The 22,802-nt window shown below is 42.0% G+C and overlaps 1 protein-coding gene across 1 annotated transcript; it reads left to right on the top strand.

The window, feature by feature from the left end:
• The first annotated feature begins 1,850 nt into the window (after window positions 1-1,850).
• On the top strand, window positions 1,851-18,140 carry LOC110530599 (matrix metalloproteinase-14). The gene is made up of 10 exons (XM_021613808.3): window positions 1,851-2,518; window positions 11,906-12,054; window positions 12,265-12,387; window positions 12,641-12,948; window positions 13,410-13,571; window positions 13,749-13,915; window positions 15,044-15,182; window positions 15,325-15,475; window positions 15,963-16,078; window positions 16,230-18,140. Exons 1-10 carry the CDS (start codon window positions 2,420-2,422, stop codon window positions 16,604-16,606), a joined length of 1,791 nt encoding a protein of 596 aa, XP_021469483.1. The 5' UTR covers window positions 1,851-2,419; the 3' UTR covers window positions 16,607-18,140.
• The last annotated feature ends 4,662 nt before the right edge of the window (window positions 18,141-22,802 follow it).

Consider the following 22,802-nt stretch of genomic DNA (forward strand, 5'->3'; position numbering starts at 1 on the left):
TGCACGGCCAGGTGGACTGGGGACAGCAAGGAGTCATCATGTCAGGTAGTCCTGGGGCATGGTCCTAGGGCTCAGGTCCTCCGAGAGAGAGAGAGAAAGAAAGAGAGAAGGAGAGAATTAGAGAACGCACACTTAGATTCACACAGGACACCGAATAGGACAGGAGAAGTACTCCAGATATAACAAACTGACCCCAGGCCCCCGACACATAAACTACTGCAGCTAAATACTGGAGGCTGAGACAGGAGGGGTCAGGAGACACTGTGGCCCCATCCAAGGACACCCCCGGACAGGGCCAAACAGGAAGGATATAACCCCACCCACTTTGCCAAAGCACAGCCCCCACACCACTAGAGGGATGTCTTCAACCACCAACCTACCATCCTGAGACAAGTCTGAGTATAGCCCACAAAGATCTCCGCCATGGCACAACCCAAGGGGGGGCGCCAACCCAGACAGGATGACCACATCAGTAATGTATATTTGTATATTTAATGTATATTTGAGGTGCATGTGTTTATTTTGATGTGTTTTTTTTCCAAACCTACTGTTGGGAATGAAAACATTTTAAGATGTGAACTGGGAAGGAAATTGTGTTGGGAGAGAGGTGAGTTACTGACTAGACTGGTGGGGGTCGGGCATGCGGGCGGCTCGGGCTGGCTGGTCGGTCTGGCTGAAATTTGATACAGAGGATGTCTTAATAAAGACAATCAAAAGTCTGTATTTTTTCAAGAGTTGTTCATTTGTTAGGCTACTGGTTAAAGGTGCAACACAATATGTATTATTGAATTACCTTTGATCTAGTTCAGTCTTATTAATCACTTAAACATATTTAATAATGATCTCTTTGTCACGTTCTGACCATAGTTCTTGTGTGTTTTCCTTGTTTTAGTGTTGGTCAGGACGTGAGCTGGGTGGGCATTCTATGTTGTGTGTTTAGTTTGTCTATTTCTATGTTTGGCCTGATATGGTTCTCAATCAGAGGCAGGTGTTAGTCATTGTCTCTGATTGGGAACCATATTTAGGTAGCATGTTTTGTGTTGGGTGGTTGTTTCCTGTTTTTGTTTTCTGCACCAGTTAGGACTGTTTTGGTTTTGCCACGTTTATTGTTTTGATCCATGAACTTTAACCATGCTGCATTTTGGTCCTCCTCTCCTTCCCAGGAAGAAAGCCTTTACTCTCTTAACTAGCTTGATGACTGTGGAAATGTTTGCTGACTTCTTGTTCTAAATAAAGACAGCATATTGGATTGTATGAAAATGCATGAAATTAGCTTTAAATGCCCAAAGAAATTCTGGGGGAGGACACACAGGTTATGCCCCCCACACTTCCAAAACCTAAGTGGTGCCCATGATTTATACAATAAGCAAAATGATCATGCTGTTTGTATGTGGCTGCCATGAAAGTGAACTGTGTTTGTGTTTGATCAGGGGTGTATTCATTCTGACGATTCTGTTGAAAAACATTTCTTAAACAGAAGAAAACGGAACGAAATGGGGATAAACATACCTGAATTTGTCCAATAGAAACTCTTGTTTGCAACTGTTAGACTAATGATTACACCCTTGATCAGCTAGGCAGGAGATTGCAAGGTGGTATTGAATGTGTCACTGTCTGTCACCTAATTTTCCTCTGGACCTGTGCACCTATGTTGTATACTTTCATTCATAGGATAGGATGTAGCAACCTCATGATGTGTGTATGGAAAATTTGAGTATCATGTAGTAGCCCAAACCTATCGATGTTACATTGAGCTGGGTGAATGGAATATGCTGTAATAGAAATAAGCCATGTTCATTAAAAAAATCGTCCTCCCTTATCTTAAAAGTTACCGACAGCCATTGGCCTACAGAGGCTGACTGGGCACCATTTGCCCAACATCTCTGCGAAGGTCATCAGCTAAATTAACCATGCCCATTCATGCCAAGGCAGAAGGGAAAGCCCCATGTTAAAGTGGGAGGTTTTAGTAGTTTCCAGCAAAGGCCTCGAGAGGGACTCTCAAACTACCACATCTGTAGCTGTGTGAGAGAGGAATCAACATATCACAAGGACAAGTTTGGGGGAGATGCAAAGAACTAGATAAAACGTTGAGTACTGCGGACAAAGATAAACTAGTAGGTCGATTATAGTTAGAGTGGAAATTGAGCGTTAAAACGTTGGGATGCCAAATCATTGATGTAACCCGTCGCACCTCTTTCTTTAATTAAGTTCATCTTTAGAAGCAAGCTACGTTGAATATGTATATTTTCGACATAAGATGCAAGTGATAATAATATTTTTGACACCTTATTTTGCATTTGGAAGCATTTTTCCTATATGTGTAGTCTAGTAGGCTCTTGAAATTTGTTGACAAATACCTACTTGAAGAATCAGGCAAAAGTCATAGAGGAACAGGGGCTTTTTGGACGGGTGTAGTGAAATGGCACTCTGGATTGAGGCGTTTGCCCAACTGCTGTTTCTCGTGTTGGCATGGGACCCGAGCGCACAAGGAGCGGCACCACAAGATATAAAACACGAGGTGAGTGGTCAAAGAACAAATAACGGGAGATGTTGCCCTATTGAAAATGTATGCATGCAAGTATGACTGTCACTTTGGACAAAAGTTCTGCCAAATGGCATATATTATTATTAAATATATGCAACAAATATGCATTATTTAAACAATTTGCATTATGATGATTTAATCTGTTATAAAGCAATAGTCCCTACTGTTAAAAAAGTGGAAATAATTTCCCAAGTCTGGGATGCCAGACTGTAGGTAAAACTACGCCTGTGACTATATCGAGTGCAGCTACGACCGGAAGATACTTTTCGTAGTAGGTTAGGATAGCATTTTAGCTAACCTTAAACCTTTTCCTAAACTTGATCTAATTATCCTAACCTGCTGCCTAAATTCTCCTCGCCTGTTACGAAAAAGTAACTTCAGATCGAAGTTGTATTGCACATATTCATAACCTAGCGGGACGGCTTACTTCCAATGTCATTTACACAAAATGTACAGTCATTACCAACTACATTGAAATTCAATCATAAAAATGTACAGATAAATATCATTTAGAATATTAAAATGGTTCTCTTTAGCCTTGGGTGGTGTAGGTAAAGACAAATATTGTGTTCTTATTTACTTGGTTTCAGATATATCAAACATTTGACAAATATAATTCCGTTTTAACTGTTCTGGGAAGAATTCTTTGGAAATAACTTGTCTGACATGTTTATTGTTACGCCTCTTGTCCCACAAACACCAGCCACCTATGTATACGTATGGTAGGCAAGGAGATACATCGGAATATAATAGTATCCCTTTCATGATTGTACAATTTCAAAAGCTTAATAATAATAATAATAATATATGGTTTACTTCCGCAATCTTTGAGTGCGGTCGAGGATATCCAAGATTACAGTTTACAGTAAAACTGGGTGGATGTGGAATTGATCTGACCTCAGCCAAAGGAAGCAGGCCACAATGGTGATGGCTTGCATGACAACACTTAGGAATGCTGAGGCTGCAAAAAAAGATGAGATGAGAAAAGAAAAAGACAAGAAGGCGGCAAATGGGAGAAATACCATGGTCTCTGTATTGTGGTCAGGTACAGAGGCACTTTCTGAAAGGAGAGGGGATTTAGAGTTGCGCTATAGTTGCAGTATAGAATCCAAGTTCAAAGAGATGCAGAGATAATTGTTGACATCAGTCCTGAGTTAGGGTTGAACTGGGGGAGGGGAGTTTTAAGGGCTTCCTTTGAGGATATGATAGTCTGGTGTTCAGCAGTGGAGGAGGACTCGCCTGTTTCGACTACAGGAAGTTACCATGATGTTAAACCCTTATGCACATAACCCTCTGCCATTTAGGACAATGCAGTCAGCTAGATCATGTCCCAGGAAGCTCTGACTTCATCACTGCCCTTTTGATGTTTTTAATCTGACTGCGGGCGCATTAACTGTAATCTTAGCGTAATGTAGGTGCCTGGATTGTATTTCCAGCTGTGCAAATGTAAAGAATAATTGAACTACATTGACCTAGATTAGACTGCCAATTTAGCAGAAAGCACAAAGCAGCTGTGTGAAGACCATAGTACCAGTCATGGAAGGTAGGCAGGTGTGTCATATCCTGTGGCCTCAGGGAGAGATAGGAAGTGGGCATGGGATTTCCTCTTTTCTTGAATTAGTCTCACTGCAGCCTGACCATGACAACACATAGAGTGACTGACACAGAGATGGAGGGGGGAGGGGGAGAAAGGGAGGAGTGTTAGTCAGTACAAAGAGGGAACCAGTCTCAAGGAAATGTGAATGAGTGGTAGATGACTAAATGCCAAAGGAAGGAGAGAGAGAAAAAGAGGGAAGGGGTACTACCCACATGAAAAGGAACCGAAAATAAGTAATTGTGATGATGCAATTTGGGAACAAAGTGGTTTAGGTTTATGAATGATGTAATTAGGCAATACACAGTGTGACCGGATGTTACTCATAGGCCACATACACTTAGTAGACATCTGCAAGCAGCACTGCTGGGTAGTAACATGGCAATGAGTCTACATCCCAGTTTCCTGACCACACAACCTGACCAGGAAATACTCAGGGTCTTAGTTATAACCTTATCATAATGATAACGTAATTAAGTATATTAGACTGACCTTCTTGTTTTTGCTTTTGAGAAGAGGATTCTCTGTTATTAAGATATGCAGACAAATTGGCTAATGCTCAAATGACTTTGGCATCAGTGGGATGTTTTAAAAATTTTAGTTCTTATACAGTTAAAGTCAGAAGTTTCCATACAATTTAGCCAAATACATTTAAACTCAGTTTTTCACAGTTCCTGAAATTTAATCCTTGTGAAAAGTCCCTGTCTAAGGTCAGTTAGGATCCCCACTTTATTTTAAGAATGTGAAATGTCAGAATAATTGTATAGAGAATTATTTATTTCAGCTTTTCTTTATTTCATCACATTCCCAGTGGATCAGAAGTGTACATACACTCAATTAGTATTTGGTAGCATTGCCTTTAAATGGTTTAACTTGAGTCAAACGTTTCGTGTAGCCTTCCACAAGCTTGTAAGTTGGGTGAATTTTGGCCCATTCCTCCTGACAGAGCTGGTGTAACTGAGTCCGGTTTGTAGGCATCCTTGCTCGCACACGCTTTTTCAGTTCTGCCCACAAATTTTCTATAGGATTGAGGTCAGGGCTTTGTGATGGCCACTCCAATACCTTGACTTTGTTGTCCTTAAGCCATTTTGCCACAACCTTGGAAGTATGCTTGGGGTCCATTTGGAAGACCCATTTGCGACCAAGCTTCAACTTCCTGACTGATGTCTTGAGATGTTGCTTCAATATATCCACATCATTTTCCTATCTCATGATGTCATCTATTTTGTAAAGTGCACCAGTCCCTCCTGCAGCAAAGCACCCCTACAACATGATGCAGCCACCCCCGTGCTTCACGGTTGGGATGGTGTTCTTGGGCTTGCAAGCATCCCCCTTTTTCCTCCAAACATAACGATGGTCAGAGGACATTTCTCCAAAAAGTATGATCTTTGTTCCCATGTGCAGTTGCAATCCGTAGTCTGGCTTTTTTATGGTGGTTTTAGAGCACTGGCTTCTTCCTTGCTGAGTGGCCTTTCAGGTTATGGACTGGTAGGACTGGTTTTACTGTGGATATAGATACTTTTGTACCTGTTTCCTCCAGCATCTTAACAAGGTCCTTTGCTGTTGTTCTGGGATTGATTTGCACTTTTCGCACCAAAGTAAGTTCATCTCTAGGCGACACAACACGTCTCCTTCCTGAGTGGTATGACGGCTGCGTGGTCCCATGGTGTTTATACTTGCGCACTATTGTATGTACAGATGAGAGTGGTACCTTCAGGCGTTTGGAAATTGCTCCCAAGGATGAACCAGACTTGTGGAGGTCTACAATTTATTTTCTGAGGTCTTGGCTGATTTCTTTTGATTTTCCCATGATGTCAAGCAAGGAGGCCCTGAGTTTGAAGGTAGGCCTTGAAATACATCCACAGGTTCACCTCTAATTGACTCAAATGATGTCAATTAGCCTATCAGAAGCTTCTAAGCCATGACATCATTTTCTGAATTTTCCAAGCTGTTTAAAGGCACAGTCAACTTAGTGTATGTAAACTTCTGACCCACTGGAATTGTGATACAGTGAATTATAAGTGAAATAATCTGTCTGTAAACAATTGTTAAAAAAATTACTTGTGTCATGAACAAAGTATATATCCTAACTGACTTGCCAAAACTATAGTTCGTTTACAATACATTTTTGGAGTGGTTGAAAAACGAGTTTTAATGACTCCAACTTTAGTGTATGTAAACTTCCGACTTCAACTGTATATATAATAACAATATATGCCATTTAGCAGACACTTTTATCGTAAGCAACTTACAGTCATTTTACATATTGGGGGTGGTGGGAATTGAAACCACTACCACTGACGTTACAAGTGCCATGCTCTATCAACTGAGCTGCTTCTTTTGCTCAGTCTTGTTGATGCTGGCTAGAGGACTGTTTGCATAGACAGCTGGAATCCCATACACACTATGTGCATGTAGAGACGAGTCAGAGGTCAGGGAGGTTTATCAGTAACATCCACATAGAAGATTTATGACGATAATGTTGTAACACCACCCAGACACATTTATGTTTATTGATTCTTATGATATACACTACATGACCAAAAGTATGTGGACACCTGCTCGTCGAACATCTCATTACAAAATCATGGGCATTAATATGGCGATGGTCTGGCTTGCAGTCGGCGTTCCAATTCATCCCAAAGGTGTTCGATGGGGTTCGGGTCAGGGCTAGAATGTCATTGTATGCTGTATCGTTAAGATCTCCCTTCACTGAAACTAAGTGGTGTAGCTCGAACCATGAAAAACACCCCCAGACCATTATTCCTCCTCCACCAAACTTACAGTTGGGGCAGGTAGCGTTCTCCTGGCAACCGCCAAACCCAGATTCGTCTGTCAGATTGCCAGATGGTGAAGCGTGATTCATCACTCCAGAGAACGCGTTTCCACTGCTCCAGAGTCCAATGTGACGAGCTTTATACCACTTCAGCCGATGCTTGGCATTGCGCATGGTGATCTTAGGCTGCTCGATCATGGAAACACATTTCATGAAGCTCCCGACAAACAGTTCTTGTGCTAACGTTGCTTCCAGAGGCAGTTTGGAAATCGGAGGTGAGTGTTGTAACTGAGGACAGAATATTTTTTTACGCTCTACGCACTTCAGCACTCGGCAGTCCCGTTCTGTGAGCTTGTGTGGCTTACCACTTCTCAGCTGAGCAGTTGTTGCTCCTAGATGTTTGCACTTCACAATAACAGCACTTACAGTTGACTGGGGCTGCTCTAGCAGGGCAGAAATTTGACAAACTGACTTGTTCGAAAGGTGGCATCCTATGACGGTGCCACGTAAAAAGTCACTGAGCTCTTCAGTAAGGCCATTATACTGCCAATGTTTGTCTATGGAGATTGCATGGCTGTGTGCTCGATTTTATACACCTGTCAGCAATGGGTGTGGCTGAAGTAGCCGAATCCACAAATTTGAAGGGGTGTCCACATATTTTGACCATGTAGTGTATGTGTGTGTTGTGATTTGTAATACTGTGTGCTGTGGCTCCTAAGCCAAATGTCTTGTATGGGCCAGATCATTGTGTATCTAGCTATGAGCTATGAGGCTTCTTTCTCATGCTCTGTTGTTGTGTTTGTTGGTAGTCATTGTGACACACTAAGTGGATCAGTAATCTGGAGAACCGAGCCAAATTTCATGTAAGTCTTTTTAAGGTCAGGGAAGTCATATCCTTGCCTCTAAAAAGCCTAGGGCTATTCATTTATTACTTTGTTCATGGAAAATGTCTATATACTAGGTCTTACTCACTCAACTAACTAAAGCAAATAAAGGGACCACTATAACTGCCCACTGCCCACTCACTCTCTAGGCTTCAGTGATCAAAACGACAAGAGTTAGGAGTAGTATACCCTTATTGAAGAACACTTAATTAAAGACTGTTCTTTGTGGACCCACGAATGGGACCATGGATGGGAGGAGTGGGACTCACTAGGCTTATCATTGAAACAAGTATTCAGTGTTGATCAATGGCTCTCTCGCACATACATCCATTTTAAATACAGTTTAACAACAACACACACTATGAAAGACCTAGATAGAAGACTAGAATGAAAGGTATAGTGGCCTCAGAAAGAGCAGCTGTGGCCTTATGTCAAGCATAGAATTGAATCTTGTCCTGAAACAAACTATTCCTCTAAGACATGTCCTCACACCTACATTATATTTCTATTATCATAATCCATTAATTACACGCTTCACCATCCCTCTTTTTCATGATGAAAGACCTCTTTCACATATTAAGTCTTAACACAGAGAACAGGGTCTCCCCGAGAGCGATTAGTCCCCTCCATTCCAAGCACGCCTACGTGTCTAGAGAATTTTGAGAAATCACGTTTTTCAACAGAATCAGCGGAATTAATACACCCCTGATCACACAGCATGATCACTTTGCTCGTTGTATATATAATTCCCTCTCGCAACTATCTATGTGCGCTCCTCCTCTCCCCTTTTCCCTTTGCTTGTGGACTTCAGTGCAGAACACATCAGCTGTCTGTGACCAGGCGAGAAAACCTTTCCAAGCCAAACCTTCATATCATGACCGCTGACCTCTACACACATCCTACAGCATTGTCACGTCATAGTCTAGAGCGTCATAGTCTAGTGCTACTAGAACTAACGCGTTAGTAAACCCGCTACAATCAAGCAGTTCAGTCAATGCAGTTTAGCTGTTACACCAGCGGACCACTGTCGTAATCAATTAATAAAGCCAAAAGCTTACCCTGACTTGGAAAAGTTCTAGTTTTGCATAGTCATAGGCAGCTAACTAACATAGCATCCCTCTCTGTTTGAGCCGGGTGTTTGAGTAAGCTAAACTAGCTAGCTGCATTTGCTAGCTAAGTGAATGTTGTAAAAAATACAACCTAATATAGCTCTCTCTCTCTCTGAAAAAAATATATACTTTGAAATATAGTAAGCTCTCTCTCTCTCTTGCCTCTCCTTCATTTTTAAATAAATACATTTGTTCAAAACTATTCAACTGTTGTATTTCTCTCTCTTTAAGTCAACAACTGTCCACATTTTATGCACTGCAGTGCTAGCTAGCTGTAGCTTATGCTTTCAGTACTGGATTCATTCTCTGGTCCTTTGATTGGGTGGACAACATGTCAGTTCATGCTGCAAGAACTCTGATAGGTTGGAGGACGTCCGCTGGACGTTTAAATCAAATTTTATTGGTCGCATACACATATTTAGCAGATGTTATTGGTCACATACACATATTTAGCAGATGTTATTGGTCACATACACATATTTAGCAGATGTTATTGGTCACATACACGTATTTAGCAGATGTTATTGGTCACATACACGTATTTAGCAGATGTTATTGGTCACATACACATATTTAGCAGATGTTATTTGTCACATACACATATTTAGCAGATGTTATTGTGGGTGTAGCGAAACAGTGCAGTAGTATCTAACAATTCACAATAATACACAAATCTAAAAGTAAAATAATGGAATAAAGAAATATATAAATATTAGGACGAGCAATGTCGGAGTGGCATTGACTAGCATACAGTAGAATACAGTATATACATATGAAATTAGTAAAGCCGTATGTAAACATGATTAAAGTGACTAGTGTTCCATTATTAAAGTGGCCAGAGATTCCATCTCTATGTATATAGGGCAGCAGTCTCTAAGGTGCAGGGTTGAGTAGCCAGGTGGAAGCCGACTTGTGATTGCTATTTAACAGCCTTTTGATAGAAGCTGTATTTCAGTCTCTCGGTCCCAGCTTTGATGCACCTGTACTGACCTCGCCTTCTGGATCGTAGCGGGGCGAACAGGCCGTGGCTCGTGTGGTTGATGTCCTTGATGATCCTTTTGGCCTTCCTTTGACATTGAGTGCTGTAGTTGTCCTTGAGGGCAGGCAGTGTGCCCACGGTGATGTGTTGGGCAGACTGTACCACCCTCTGGAGAGCCCTGCGGTTGTGGGAGGTGCAGCTGCCGTACCAGGCGGTGCAGTTGCCATACCAGGCAGTGATACAACCCGACAGGATGCTCTCAATTGTGCATCTGTAAAAGTTTCTGAGGGTCTTAGGGGCCAAGCCGAATTTCAGCTTATCAAGTTGTCATAATTACTGTATAAGTCTATGGAAGGTGGTGAGAACCATGAGCCTTCTAGGTTTTGTATTGAAGTCGATGTACCCAGAGGAGGATGGAAGCTAGCTGTCCTCCGGCTATACCATGTTGCTACCCTACAGAGTGTTGCAAAACAGTGTGTTTTAATAAATTATTTGGTGATGTGAATATATTTTGTATTGTTCTAAAAATGAGAACTTGTTTAATGTTTCACGATTTTTATTTATATGAAATTCACTGAGGAGCATGGTCCTCCACTGAGGAGCCTCCACTAGTAAAATGAAACTGCTGACATTTTACTGTTGATAGAGAAAATGCTGAAATGGCATCATTACTAGTTAATTAAAAGTGTTGTAATGTTCTTTATGTTCCTGGAACATGGACACCAACCTAACAGGAAGTTACATACACTATAGTAACGATGACTGTGATGACTGTGCACAGGGTGTGGTTGTTCACAATAATTTACCCTCAGGCCTTTGGGTTTTCCATATTAGAAAAGAGAGGGAGAGGGGAAGGAGGAGTGGGGAGAGAAGAGGACAGAGAGACGGGTAGGGGGGAGAGGTTTTGACTTTGAGGTTTGGATGGGATCATAGAGAAATTCCCAGTAAAATGACTGACTGACTGACTGTGCTGTTTCAATAGAGACTGACATTAATGCAACTGAAGAGGTTAGTCTACTTTTGTGAATAACTAAATAGTTGAAGGTCAAACATACAATCAAACAAATTGTATTTAGAGTTGTGAAAAACACTTCCTGGCTGTGTGCTAGCTTATTGACAATGTTCAAGTCAGGATGTGTTCGGTAAAGAATATCAGAGAAGTATCAGCTTTCACTACCTCCAACTCCTGTTTGGGGGGGAGAGAAAGGGCAGAGCTGAAACTGTGTGGGAGAGGTTTGGGACCCAGCCACGGGTTCTGCTCCAAATAGAAAGAGGGAGGCACCAGAGTTTAATAAGTTTCCAGGGGAAAGTAAGGTCAGATATATAATAATTCGGCACCTTCTCTAGTGCAGCCAGACACTGTAATCTTACAAGAACAAGCCTGGAAAGCGAGGCCACCCTAGACCTATAGGGATGTAAGGACTTACTGCAGAGGCCCGACTGGAATAAAAAATCTCATAAACAATTATGACATATATCTGGAGCATGGTCTCAATCAAAAACGATAGTTCTGTAGTCCAATAGAGACCATGTTCGCCATGTACACACAAACACAATGAAAAAGACACCAGAGTACTATAGTTCATAACTTACAATGTGGAAATATTTTACCAACAGAGTGTTTTCAGTTTCACTGTTCAGTCTTTGTCTACCAGGATTTTGAATTTTCCCTACAAGGGCTTTAGTGAAATCTGAGCTGTCTTTGTGGGTACATCAGAGTCCCATTGGGCTGGCTGGACACAGTCACTGAAGAGTAGTGTTGATGTTTGAATACTTTTATACTTACCCATTGGAATGACCAGCACCTGTTTGTGGACATTGTGCTTCTCCTGCAAGCCAAAACATATGAAAACCTAAATTAGAGCTTATTCGTTATTTATGTCATTGTGAAATGTATATCAACACCAGAGCCCACTCTGTCTTATTTGAAGACATTCAACAGATGTTGATTTATTCATAGTATATTAAGTCTTCACCCATTTGAGACATGTTGTAACAGTACAACCTCCATGTTTCAGGTGTGGTTGCAGCAATATGGCTACCTGCCGCCAGGTGACCTGCGGACACATGCTTCCCGCTCCCCTTACTCCATCACCACGGCCATCACAGCCATGCAGAGATTCTACGGCCTGACCATCACCGGCTCTATCGACAATAACACTTTAGAGTGAGTCCCTTTCATGCTAAACTGTTGCAGGTTCAGTACCATATTACCCTATTTGTTAGAGTTTCTTCTGGTCAGGTCATGTGGCAAGGAAAACGCATGGTCTTACCTGTGTTAACTCACTGATTCAAAGTTAAATTAATCAATGACCTGTTTCCAAGATAGAGATTCTACTGGGCATTGTGTGACCGGTCCCTGAATTGTGTTTGCCAGGGCGATGAAGCGGCCGCGCTGTGGAGTTCCAGACAAGTTTGGCACTGTGCTGAAGAGCAACCTAAGAAAGAAGCGCTATGCTATCCAGGGCCTGAAATGGGACAAGACCGATCTCACCTATTGGTAGGTTAGCCCTCCAACTCTAAGTGCATGTGTAGGGTAAAAATGAAAAGAACCCTCACAACCCATATGGTCATGTCAAGTCATACTGTAAATTCCCCTCACCTCAACCAGATTTTCAGAAATTCCCCAGTGACTTAATATACCAAGTAAAGTGTATCACCGTTTCCTCTCTTATTCCCCCTGTCTCCATCTTCCTCCTTTCACAAACTGTTCTCTTCTCTCTCTAATGGTGCCCCCTCTCTCCATATCTCAGTATACAGAACTACACCCCTAAGGTGGGGGAATATGAGACCAATGAGGCTATCAGGAAGGCCTTCAAGGTGTGGGAAAATGTGACCCCTCTACGCTTCAGGGAGATCCCCTACAGTCACATACGGGACAGGGTGGTGGACATGGCAGACATCATGCTCTTCTTCGGTGAGGGTTTCCATGGTGATGCCAGTCCCTTCGATGGCGAGGGGGGCTTCTTGGCACACGCCTACTTCCCCGGTAACGGCATAGGGGGAGACACTCACTTTGACTCTGCAGAGCCCTGGACGGTCGGCAACAGTGATCTGTCAGGTGAGTGACCTTGAGTGTTTGGAAGAGGAACGTTATGACGGGAATTCATGTTTGATTCCCGATGTCAGGAAAACCAGTTTAACCTGTTGGGAGTTACCATGCTCCCCGGGCAGTTGTGAGCAGCAGGCCATAAAACACACCATCAACAGGCCCCAACGTGTTTGTGTTTTGAACTTATCTCCAGGGCATGTTTGTGTGGGGGAGATGAATGATCTACAGATTTTTTTAGTTTTTAGTTTTGATGGTAGAGAGAGGCCTGCTATTTAAAACCATAGTAATAGGGTGTCAATACTTTAGATGTTTCTAGTCAGTTACATTTGAATAGTGCTTTTGCTATACATGCTTAAGCTATTGTTATACAAGATTGAATTTCATGGGACAATTTAATGTGATGGTGATGACATGGTACCTTCTTTCTCAGATACTGTGTTATGGTATTGGCATGGTTCTGTTGGTCTTAGGCAATGATGTGTTCCTGGTGTCGGTACATGAGCTGGGTCATGCTCTTGGCCTGGAGCACTCCAACGACCCCTCTGCCATCATGGCTCCATTCTACCAGTGGATGGACACCGAGAACTTCCAGCTGCCTGAAGATGACCTCAGGGGAATACAGCAAATCTATGGTGAGCAAAGGCTAAGAGAAAATGCTTTATCATTCATTATCATTACTGATACTTGTTCTACTGTATCTATGCTGTAACTAGGGCCCATAGTTCATTTTTATCAGATCACAAAAAAAGGGCCTATGTAATGATAGTAGTAGAGGATAACATTGGATTACATCTCCCGCTACCCTGCAGGTGGTAGATCAGGTGGTGGCCCTCGCCCTCCTCCACCTAACCCACGCTCCCCTAACCACCCACCCAAACCCACTCACACCCCATACAACCCTGGCTTTGGTCCTGACATCTGTGAGGGACACTTTGACACCATCGCCATCCTCCGAGGAGAAATGTTTGTGTTCAAGGTACTTAATTACAGATATATAGCTGAAATCAGCTTTGATGTTGTGTGTATATACAGTGGGGCAAAAAAGTACTTAGTCAGCCACCAATTGTGCAAGTTCTCCCACTTAAAAAGATGAGAGGCCTGTAATTTTCATCATAGGTACACTTCAACTGTGACAGACAAAATGAGAGAAAAAAATCCAGAAAATCACATTGTAGGATTTTTAATGAATTTATTTGCAAATTATGGTGGAGAATAAGTATTTGGTCACCTACAAACAAGCAAGATTTCTGGCTCTCACAGACCTGTAATTTCTTATTTAAGAGGCTCCTCTGTCCTCCACTCGTTACCTGTATTAATGGCACCTGTTTGAATGTGTTATCAGTATAAAAGACACCTGTCCACAACCTCAAACAGTCACACTCCAAACTCCACTATGGCCAAGACCAAAGAGCTGTCAAAGGACACCAGAAACAAAATTGTAGACCTGCACCAGGCTGGGAAGACTGAATCTGCAATAGGTAAGCAGCTTGGTTTGATGAAATCAACTGTGGGAGCAATTATTAGGAAATGGAAGACATACAAGACCACTGATAATCTCCCTCGATCTGGGGCTCCACGCAAGATCTCACCCCGTGGGGTCAAAATGATCACAAGAACGGTGAGCAAAAATCCCAGAACCACACGGGGGGACCTAGTGAATGACCTGCAGAGAGCTGGGACCAAAGTAACAAAGCCTACCATCAGCAAGGGCATTGAAGTTGAAACGTGGCTGTGTCTTTCAGCATGACAATGATCCCAAACACACCGCCCGGGCAACGAAGGAGTGGCTTCGTAAGAAGCATTTCAAGGTCCTGGAGTGGCCTAGCCAGTATTGAGATAAACTTTTGTTATTGACCAAATGCTTATTTTCCACCATAATTTGCAAATAAATTCATTAACAATCCTACAATGTGATTTTCTGGATATTTTTTCTCATTTTGTCTGTCACAGTTGAAGTGTACCTATGATGAAAATTACAGGCCTCTCTCATCTTTTTAAGTGGGAAAACTTGCACAATTGGTGGCTGACTAAGTACTTTTTTGCCCCACTGTACATGTATATTTAGTTTGTAGAGGTATTAACCCTGTCTCTCTCTCTCCTTCAGGATAAGTGGTTCTGGAGAGTCCGTAACAACGCGGTTCTGGATGGGTACCCAATGCCTATAGGCCATTTCTGGAGGGGCCTGCCGTCAAACATCAATGCTGCTTATGAAAGGGATGATGGCAATTTTGTATTTTTCAAAGGTAAATTTGACTTTACTCTGTTAACATTACAACCTCTGTTAAGGTTCCGTCACAATATTTACATAGTCTACTATTCACATTAAATTAGATATCATTACTGAGGTAAACCACTCATTCAGATTCTCTCTCTCACTCTGTGTAGGAGATAGGCACTGGGTTTTCAAGGAGTCTCTTCTGGAGGATGGCTACCCCAAGCCTCTGAAGGAGATTGGAAGTGGTCTACCCAAAGACAAAATAGACGCTGCTCTCTTCTACACCCCCACCGGCAAGACATACTTCTTCAGAGGACACAAGTCAGTCTTTTTGCATCTGATTGTCTCTGTGTATTTGTTTCGGTCAACATTACATGACAGAGTGGAGTGGAGCGTACAGGACTAAAGAACGTTGAAAACATATTTCTCTGTCATGAATTGCCCTATTTGGCCATTCGATGATAGCAAATTTCCCAAATAAGTGGTTCTGACTTTTTAAATGGAGAACTAAAACCATCAATGTGAAACAAAGAAATGCTACAATGATACTATTCACTCACTGAATATCAGTTATCCGGCTGAACTCAAGAGGCCAAGCTAAGAGAACCAGAACGTCTGTCTCCGGCAGGTTTTGTCTTTCAGTGGCTCACTTAGCCTACATCTCATAACCCAGAGCACACCAGCTGAGAAACCACTTCTTTGGAAGAGTAATAGGCCTGTAGGTGTGATGTCAGCACAGACCAGAGGTTTGGAGACATGCGGATGCACTGACGTTGAACTGAAACATGTCTATCTCTCCCCATGTTAGGTACTATCGGTACAATGAGGACTCACGCTCTGTGGACCCTGAATACCCCAAACCCATCAGTGTGTGGCAGGGCGTCCCAGACAATATTAAAGCTGGCATCATGAGCAGAGACCAAGGTAACCATCCTGTGTGTTTTTGTGTACGTGCGTGTGGGTGCATGCACGCGCACAGTTGGTATTTTTTCTGTTTTAATCTAGAGGAAAAAAGTTATTCCAACTCTGGATTTATTTTGTTCATCTTTATCTCCACACTGTATTTGTCTCTCAGGACACACCTACTTCTACAAAGCCAATAAGTATTGGAAGTTCAACAACCAGAAGCTTCGTGTTGAGCCTGGATACCCCAAGTCTGCTCTTAAGGACTGGATGGGCTGTCCAGAGGAGGACCCCAAGACCGACGGAGGGAGAGGGGGTGGAGGACAAGACCGGGAAGACAGAAAGGAGGATAGAGACGAGACGGAGGTGATCATCATCGAGGAGGAGGGAGGATCTGGCGGAGGGGCGGGCGTGGTGGCGGCGGTGGTGGTTCCCCTCATGTTGCTGGCGTGTGTGATCCTCACTCTGGGGGCACTGCTGTTCTTCCGCAGGTACGGCACCCCACGCCGTCTCCTCTACTGTCAACGCTCACTACTGGACAAGGTGTAGAGGGGAGGAGAGGGAGAGAGAAGGAACGAGAGGAGGTTGAAGAGTTGAGAGGGACTGTATAGGAGAGAAAAGAGCAAACAGAGGGAAATGCAAGTGGAGATGAGGGAGAAAAATTAGAGAACTAAAGTCAAAGGGATCTGTAGACTGTGAGCGAAGGTTAGCCAGAGCAAGATATATTTGTTAGCTGTAGCTTAGATATTCCTTACCGGGGCCAACTTAAATATTGGAATAGATTCCTTTTGCTCTTACACTCCCACTCTATTCCTCTATTTCTCCCCCCTCTTCTGTTCTCTCATTGTGGTTGTTGACGCCAGCTCATCGCTGTTTGTTTAGCCTTTTTAAATTTTGTTTTTCAGTTGCTGTTGTCAGTGTTTGTGTCCTGGTAAATTTCAGCTTTATTTGAACATAATTATGTGCAGTGCCTCCATCCATCCATTCCAGCACCTATTGTGTTAAAGAATACAACCAACGTCATGTGATGTTCTGCTCCATGTTAGTAGAGGATGCTAGATTCTGTCAAAGCCATTCACCTATTAAGTGTTGCCTCATATACAGTATCTCAGTTATATCACATGAACTATGAACGGTCTGGAGAGAGAGGGGATAAACACTGAGTTTACCAAACATTAGGAACACCTTCCTAATATTGAGTTGCACCCTACCCCCTTTGCCCTCAGAACAGACTCAATTCGTCGGGGAATAGACTACAAGGTGTAGAAAGCGTTCCACGGGGATGCTGGCCCATGTTGACTCTACATGGTGTTGAAAGTGTTCCACAGGGATGCTGGCCCATGTTGACTCCAATGCTTCCCACAGTTGTGCCAATTTGTCTGGATGTCATTTGGATGGAGGACCATTCTTGATACACACAGGAAACTGTTGAGCATTTTAAAAAAAACAGCATTGTTGCAGTTCTTGACACAAACCGGTGCACCTGGCACCTACTATGGAGTTGGGGGGCCAGACCCTGGTTTCTACACAATGAGAACACTCTTTACAGCAAATATTGTTTGCTGTGAATTATTAGTATCTTTCATATGAATCTTAACCTTGTGACCCATTCTATACACCTGTGATTTGTCATGAACATCCAGAAGGATGGACTTAGTCCTGCTGGTTGGGCTCTCGCTTAATCACCTACGTGGGGCTCGTTGACAAGCTCCATTACTGCAATAATTCAATAATAAAGTTGACGAAATGTAAAAGTCTCTCCTTCTGATTAGAATAATTCCACGACAGTCCTTAATATTCTTTAATGTCATGCAGTGTTTTAATGATTATTATTCGGATTATTATTATTATCAATGATGTTGTCATTATTATTATGTCTAGTACTATTGTTTTTTGTTCTCCATGTATAGAATGTGTTTGTGTACATTGTCATTAAATGTCCTGCTGGACAGGGAACTACGTTTTGAAAGTGGCCTTAAATGTATATTTGATTTGAGGGAAAGGGAATGGGATGGGGATATTATTTTGTGGGAACTGGATTGTTTTTCCATCTCAATGCAATAAATAGAAGATATGAAAATGACTCCTTTTTGTCATTGCACTTGTTTACAGTTCTCAAATCATGGTGCTGTTTTTATTTTTCAGGGACGCAAAGGTTTACTAGTATTTAGAACAATAATAATGATATTCATTTTTATAATTATAATAATTATAACTACTGTATTTAAAGTATTTGAATAAGATTGTGCCTGTCTTTTTCACATTAATCCTTTAAATAAAATGTTTTTAAAAATGCATAGTAATATGTGCTCTTTATTTTTGTTTCAGCACTAATTGGTCAGTCACAGACATACACAGGAATTTACACTCAGAGGCACTCCTTAACAAATGACTTCGTAAACAACTTACGCAAGTAAAATCCTAACTGAAGCTCAATATCACCCTGGTATTGTAATCATTCACCCTTACTGCTTACCTACTCTCCATATTGCTCCACCTTACCATCGTACAGCAACTGGTCCCATACTCACTCTTCCTTTACCTCCAGGGTTCTTACTCCCCAAAAGCTCCACTCTCTTACTGGTGCTTGGCAACTGGCAGGCCTGAAACTGGGTCGGAAAACATAGACTATGTCTAAGGATTAAATGAAACTAGGAATGAAGAGGATTGTGTAAACCCTATGGCGTTCATGGCACGAAAACATATCTCGGCTATAGGGAGGGAGGGTGTGTGTGTGTGTGTGTGTGTGTGTGTGTGTGTGTGTGTGTGTGTGTGTGTGTGTGTGTGTGTGTGTGTGTGTGTGTGTGTGTGTGTGTGTGTGTGTGTGTGTGTGTGTGTGTGTGTGTGTGTGTGTGTGTGTGTGTGTGTGTGTGTGTGTGTGTGTGGTGTGTGTGTGTGTGTGTGTGTGTGTGTGTGTGTGTGTGTCTGTGTGTGTGTGTGTGTGTGTTATATGAGCCAATAGAGCAAGCAATCAAATCATGAAGCAACTGGCTAAGGCGTCTCCTAACAGCTAATGAGCCTTTGACAAAAAACTGATTTGTGCATAAGAGAGAGAGAGGAAATCACTTTAGTTAACATATTCAATGTTATGATTAAAGCATGACGTTTGGGCAATTACGTTGATGAGGTAGTGTATTTTCCTATTGTGTTAAAATGATTTAGGTCGACCAGCCTTTCCATCTGCTGGAGACAGTGTGTTGTGGAGTTGAGTTTTGAACTGGGGAGAGAGTCATGAGGCTCACTTGGTTGGGATGGGAAGAGAGAGGGAGTGTTGAATCACATTTGGAAGCCAGAGATGGAGAAGAATTCCATTAACAACATCTGGAATTCCAACTGCATCTGAACTGCCAGACACACAGCAGGCCAACAGGATGGCGGTTGGAGGGGGTATTTCCATTGTGTGCTGAGTATATCACTGTAAATGCACAGTACATGTTTTATGTGTACGAGTCTACCTCCATGCCTTGTGAACTTGTCAGACGTGTGTTTGTGGGGATTTGTGTGTGTGTGTGTGTGTGTGTGTGTGTGTGTGTGTGTGTGTGTGTGTGTGTGTGTGTGTGTGTGTGTGTGTGTGTGTGTGTGTGTGTGTGTGTGTGTGTGTGTGTGCACTTACTCTTTTCCCAGCTGATTCTTCAGTATGAAAAACAACCTCAGCATATTCCTCCCCACAAATCCCTTTCTATCTCTCTCCCTCCCTCCCTCTCCTTCTTCCCCTCTCTCTCTCTTTCCTCTCTCTCTGTGTAATTGGAAACAGTTTCTTCCCTTTTGGCTAAATTACTAACTTTTTTCACAAGCCCTAACAAAGACCACTCCGCTCAATAACCTCCTCCTTTCCCAGCCCCTCTTTCATCATCCAGCTCTCATTTCTCTTTCCAAATAGATGAACAGAAGAAAACCCACTATTTTCTTAATCTTGCACTCTTATCCATCCATCTCTCTTCCCCTCTCTATGGGGCCTACATTTCTTGCAGTCCAACACCTAGCTACATTATATGCGCCCCAGACAATGTCCCTGCTCTCTCTTTCTTTTGCTTTCCCTATATTTCCCCAGTCTCTCTATCTCTCCAGGAGAGACTTCCTGGGGCTGTTTTAGTTGCAGTGCCGCAGACCTGCTAATGAATGGGCCTTGGTGATGAGGAAGTCACCGTCTGTCTGCCACAGAATGACATCACTGTCTGGCCAGGCAACCCATGATGAATAGGACCTAGAATCTTTGCTGACCACATGACTTGAAGAGGCAAAACTCTGGCCCCAAGACTATAAGCACGAACTAAAGTTGTTTTGGTCAGGTCAATTGGTCAGGAAGAACAGGATGGTCTCATAAACTAGACATAACATAGTAAATGAAAATCCGGGACACTCAAATTTGTATGATATGTTATGTTTGGTAAGGTTACATAAGACAGAAGATTACTTAAGGCAAAAACAAAAGGAGGGTGGTTGGTTGGGGGGTTGGGGGGCGTATAACACAAATGTCTAGCAACCCAAAGGTTGCATGCTCTAATCTCATCATTGACAACTTTAGCACTTTGTGACATCTGCTGATGTAAAAAGGGCTTTATAAATACATTTGATTGATTGATTTTAGCTAATTAGCAACTTTGCAACTACTTAGCTAACCCTTCCCCTAACCCTTTAACCTAACTCCTAACCATAACTTTAAACCTAACCTTAACCCCTAGTCTAGCTAACGTTAGCCACCTAGCTAACATTAGCCACAACAAATTATAATTTGTAAAATACAGTTTCATACAAATTGTATCAAAAAATATCAACCAAAATGTAATTCATAACATATTATGCAAATGGATAGACATCCACAAATTAATACATACCTTACCAAACGTAAAATGTAATAATTTGAGTGTCCCGGATTTTCATTTACTATGTTATGTTTATCCCTGAGTCCAGGCTGAAAATTGAAGGTCCTACTCATGACCATTGCTGTAAAACAGTGGCGGTCAGTGACGTTTAATTCGTATGTCATTCATATTCCATTCACCCAGCTCAATGTAACATCGATAGGTTTAGGATACTACATGATACTCAAATTTTGCCTACACCCATCATGAGGTTTCTACATCCTATCTTATGAATGAAAGTATACAACGTAGGTGCACAGGTCCAGAGGAAAATTAGGTGACAGACAGTGACACATTCAATACTGCCTTGCACTCTCTTGCCTGCATCTAGCTGATCTAGAGTGTAATCATTAGTCCAACAGTTGCAAACAAGAGTTTCTATTGGACAAATTCAGGTATGTTTATCCCCGTTTCGGTCTGTTTGCTTCTGTTTAAGAAATGTTTTTTGGCAGAATGAATACACCCCAGATCATACGCAAGCACAGTTCACTTTCATAGCAGCCACATACAAACAGCATGATCATTTGCTCATTGAAAAAATTCCTTCTCGAATCTACGTGCTCTCCTCCTCATACACCTTTTCCCTTTGCTAGTGGACTTCAGTGCACAACACATCAGCTGTCTGTGACCAGGCAAAAAAACATTTCTAAGCCAAACCTTTATATCATAACCACTAACCTCTACACACAGCCTACATCGTTGTCACCATAATAGCTAATAATCAACATAGCTACTAGAACTAACGCATTAGTAAACCTGCTACAATCATGCAGTACAGTGTACAGTCAGCAAGCAGTTTAGCATTTACACCGGTGGGCCCCGGTGGCAATAAATTAATTAGGGCTGACCCCATTTAGTTGACTGGTCGATTGTTTGGTTGATAGACTGTTGTTCAACCGAGAGTTCTTTCATCGAGCAGTAGCAAAATATATATAATATTTAAAAAATAGATAGTGGTTGCTGTCCGTGGGTCAGACACACATTAGTGCGCTGTTGAATTGACACCTTTTCCTAGATCATGTTGCTATGTGCATGATAGCAAAGTTAACCAGCATATCGGTGTTGAGAACAATGCGGCGGAGGCTGCAGCAGAACGAGTAGATGAGAAAACAGCCCAAGCCTTAGGAGAGAGGAAACCCCCACTTAGGTCTATAATCAATAGTCTAACTTTAAGTGTGCCTGGCTTTGTAAATCATCAATATATCTGCAGAAATAAGACCAATCCTGCTTGGGTTGCATATTTGAGTCTTTGTTTAATAGTCTACTGATTCTGTGAGCACCAAGCCTGCAACAAAATGTCAAGTAAATCATTTTACAAATTCTGCTGTTTTTAAGCTTTGCTTTGCTGTAATAAAGGCTTTACACTTATTTTTTTGTTAGAACAGCCTCTCTGGTATTATTTATAATTTATTTAGTGTTGTTTACACTGTTACAAATTGTCAGAAAAATTATATTTAGAATGATAATAATACTTGTTTGGCACACATCATACGCACGCAGCACTTGCTCCTTACCTTATTTTTCTTGATCTCCAATTTTTTTCCATAACTAGTCAAATGTATTACACACATCTGACTTTCCCTTTACCTCCTGAGCAACCAGTAAACATTCCCAAGTTTCAAGTTGGTCACACACACATATTTAGCATATGTTATTGCAGGTGTAGCAAAATGCTTGTGTTCCTAGCTCCAACAGTGCAGTAGTATCTAACAATTCACAACAATACACACAAATCTAAAAGTAAAAGAATGGAATTAAGAAATGTATAAATATTAGGACAAGCAATGTCGTCGTGGCAATGACTAAAATACAGTAGAATAGAATACAGTATATTCACATGAAATGAGTAAAGCAGTATGTACACATTATTTAAGTGACTAATG

The sequence above is a fragment of the Oncorhynchus mykiss genome, chromosome 8 (genome assembly GCF_057628025.1).
Source record: "Oncorhynchus mykiss isolate SJ-2025 chromosome 8, ASM5762802v1, whole genome shotgun sequence".
In the NCBI taxonomy this organism is placed as follows: Eukaryota; Metazoa; Chordata; class Actinopteri; order Salmoniformes; family Salmonidae; genus Oncorhynchus; species Oncorhynchus mykiss.